Source organism: Mus musculus, chromosome 17 (assembly GCF_000001635.26).
Source record: "Mus musculus strain C57BL/6J chromosome 17, GRCm38.p6 C57BL/6J".
NCBI lineage: Eukaryota > Metazoa > Chordata > Mammalia > Rodentia > Muridae > Mus > Mus musculus.
Genome location: NC_000083.6, coordinates 48,036,517 through 48,039,358, shown reverse-complemented (window position 1 = coordinate 48,039,358; position 2,842 = coordinate 48,036,517). Strand labels below are relative to the sequence as shown.

The 2,842-nt window shown below is 49.3% G+C and overlaps 1 protein-coding gene across 1 annotated transcript; it reads left to right on the top strand.

Moving 5' to 3' along the window:
• Positions 1–1,065: 1,065 nt before the first annotated feature.
• Positions 1,066–2,614, top strand: 1700122O11Rik (RIKEN cDNA 1700122O11 gene). Its single transcript, NM_029689.1, has 3 exons — positions 1,066–1,145; positions 1,791–1,944; positions 2,078–2,614. Exons 1-3 carry the CDS (start codon positions 1,088–1,090, stop codon positions 2,589–2,591), a joined length of 726 nt encoding a protein of 241 aa, NP_083965.1. The 5' UTR covers positions 1,066–1,087; the 3' UTR covers positions 2,592–2,614.
• The last annotated feature ends 228 nt before the right edge of the window (positions 2,615–2,842 follow it).

Sequence of the window (2,842 nt, the reverse complement as noted above, 5' to 3'; positions counted from 1 at the left end):
CAACTTGCGTTCCACTTTGCAGATGAAGATAATGGGGCTCTAGGAGATGGAGATGCTTGCCCAGGGTAGCCAGTAAGGAAATCCCAAGCGTTCACTTCACACTTACCTGCAGGCTTCCTTCTTCAGCCTGGATTGTGTTCCTCGGCCTTCTAGGTCATCAAACCCTAGCCCTTTCTTCTCTAAGATTCCCTAGACAGGCAGGCCAGCTGTTGTGCTGGACTTGATCTCTTTACTCTAGCCAATAAAAACAAGGAAGAGAGACAAGAGCCACGAAGGGACACTTGGTATACCCATCCCCTTGCATACTCCCAAGACAACCACACACCTTAAAGTTCCACAGCAGGAACAGAAAGAAGACTGTGAGGTTCCAGGTCAGGGGCATTTCAGCACCAACTGGAGGGCAGAGAGATCTTGCCAGTTCTTCACGTTCCTGCTCAGAAATTAGCCTAAGCTTAGGACTCCAGCTATACTACTGTAGAAATTTAGGCTCTCCATGCCCGCTATTCCAGTATTCAGGGGGCTGAGACTGGAGGATAATGAGTTTGAAACCAGCCTGGGCTAACCAAGAGACTTGTCAAAAGCAAGAACAAAATACCCACATCAGATTCTCCTTCTCCAGTCAAATGTAGTGAGCATCGAAGTTTATCATCAATGTCTAGAAACACTCTCAAGGTCAGGCACAAGGGTATCTGCCCACATACTAATCTTTGAAGGTGGAGACAAACAGGTCGGAAGTAGCAGACTAACTTGGACTACATCATGAGATCTTGTCTCAAAACCAGTCAGGCATTGCTGGTGCTACCTTTAATCCCAGCAGCACCTGACTCTTCAGAGGAGAGGGGTCCCCAGCTGAACTGTGGGCTCTGTGGTATCTCATCCATTCCACAGAGGAGCTGGGGAAATGGAAGGAGAGTTAACATCCCAGAGACCCTAAGGAGCTAGATTTGGTAAAGACATGATGGCTCCTTTGGACTTATGGCTCACAAGGATGATGTCACAATAGGTTTGGAGGTGTGGCTCCTCCCTTTAAGCTAAGATAAAGAAGTTCTTGCTCACATTCCCTTCCCTTCTACTCCGAGTGGATAGGATGGAGTGGCATGGGCATGTCCCGTGGCCTGTCAGCCACTGGCCAAGTGACTTTGGAGGTCTGTCTCATGGACAGACATGAGCAGAAATAATCTCAACCCCAAATCTATACAGAAGTACTGGTTAGAAGTGTGTGTGCGTGCGTGTGTGCGTGTTCCTGTGCATGTGTGTGTGTGTGTGTTCAAGGAAGAAAGCCCCACTATGGCTTAGTAAGGCTCTCTGTAAGCGTCCCTGACGTGCCAGGTACAAACAAAGGTAATGGTAGCCATCGGAGGAGAGAGGGACTGAGGGGACTGATTCAAAGCATCTGTCAAAGTGATGAATGGTCCAGGCTTGGGCCTTGAGTCACCTAACTGGTAGAGTTTTTGTCAGGCAGAGGGGACTGAGAGCCAGGTGTAGCCTCACAAATCTGTGATCCAGCACTTGGAAGACTGCATCAGTCAGGGGAATTGAGAGTTTGAAGCCAGCTTGGACTACATAGTGAGACACTGCCTCAGAAAAAAAAAAAAAGCTAGGGGGGTTTGTCACTATATTCTAAGTGGCAAGATTGCCATCCAAATAGTCCAGCGTTGGTAGGCCTAAGGCCTAAATCTGGGGTGAGAGTGTGAGCTAGGGAAGGAATTTGGTTCTTCCCCAACCCTGAATCTGTCAATCCTGGATTCTCTTGATATGAGGTTCCTACCATCCCCCCCCCTTTTTTTAAGAGGAAAGATGGGTGAATTCTATCTTCAGTCCTATGTCCAAGATCTCATCATTGGAAGATATTTGGAACAAAATAAAACTTGAGGAAGAGGAGGAAGAAGAAGAAACAGGGAAGGAGAATGTAGACCAAGAGCAAGAGAAAGAAGAACAAAACAGGTGTGTTGAGACACAGCGCCTTCCTTCTTCCTCCTGTCCCTCCCGGCTCTGGAGAGCCTCACTCTATGACCATATCGGTCCGCTGCCCCTCTATCTCCACTCCCTGACTCCACTCTTCCTTCCTTTTGCTCAGGATCAAGGCCCTTCTTGGAGTACCCAAGCAGAACTCAGTGTGGGGCCTGATGGCTTGGCCCAGGCCCTCCCCAGAGCAAGCCCAGTGGTGGGAAGATTTCTCCCTGCCCTCACTCCGTGGAACCTGCCTCTGCGGCTGCAGATTGAGCTCAAAGATGAGGCTCCACCCCCTACCCTCCATGACTTCCTGCCCCACCCCTAAAACCTTGCCCTCATTGGGATCTAGAGAAGAGTCTAGCTGGCTAAGAAACCAGCCTCTGATGGAGCCTCTATCAGCGTCCAGATTGAAGATGCCCAAAGCAGTTCCCAGACTTCCACCCAAGGTCTCCCCTAAGAGATCTACTATGCCCAAGACAGGGCAACAGCAGACCGCAATGTCAATGTGGCCTCCGGTTATTATCAACCCTCCCTCCAAGAGCTCTGCTCTTAAGGGACAACACACACCCTCTGCCAAAGAGGTCACCCACACCCCAGGTGCCTGGGGCAACCCTTTGCCTCATCTTCCTTCAAAATAAATATTTTTTTGTTACACCAGCAACAGTCTAACACAGTTCTAGGCACTTTGAGATGTATTAGCTCATGAAATCTTCACGATATTTCTAAAAGATTGAAACATAGGTCAGGTTCCTCCCTCCCTCCCTCCCGGGTCTCTTGTTGCCCAGACTGATGTCAAACTCGCTATGTAGCCAAGAAAGACCTGGAACCTCTAATCCTCCTGCCTCTCTCTGGAGTACTTGGGCTACAGGCAATGCCCAGTGTACAGTCT

Excerpts from the sequence above, each read along its gene's own strand:
- 1700122O11Rik (NM_029689.1), top strand. The coding sequence starts at position 1,088 with ATGGAGTGGCATGGGCATGTCCCGTGGCCTGTCAGCCACTGGCCAAGT. Across the intron at positions 1,146-1,790 it reads CTGGCCAAGTGACTTTGGAG|AGGAAAGATGGGTGAATTCT; the intron begins GTCTGTCTCATG and ends CCTTTTTTTAAG. Across the intron at positions 1,945-2,077 it reads GAGAAAGAAGAACAAAACAG|GATCAAGGCCCTTCTTGGAG; the intron begins GTGTGTTGAGAC and ends CCTTTTGCTCAG.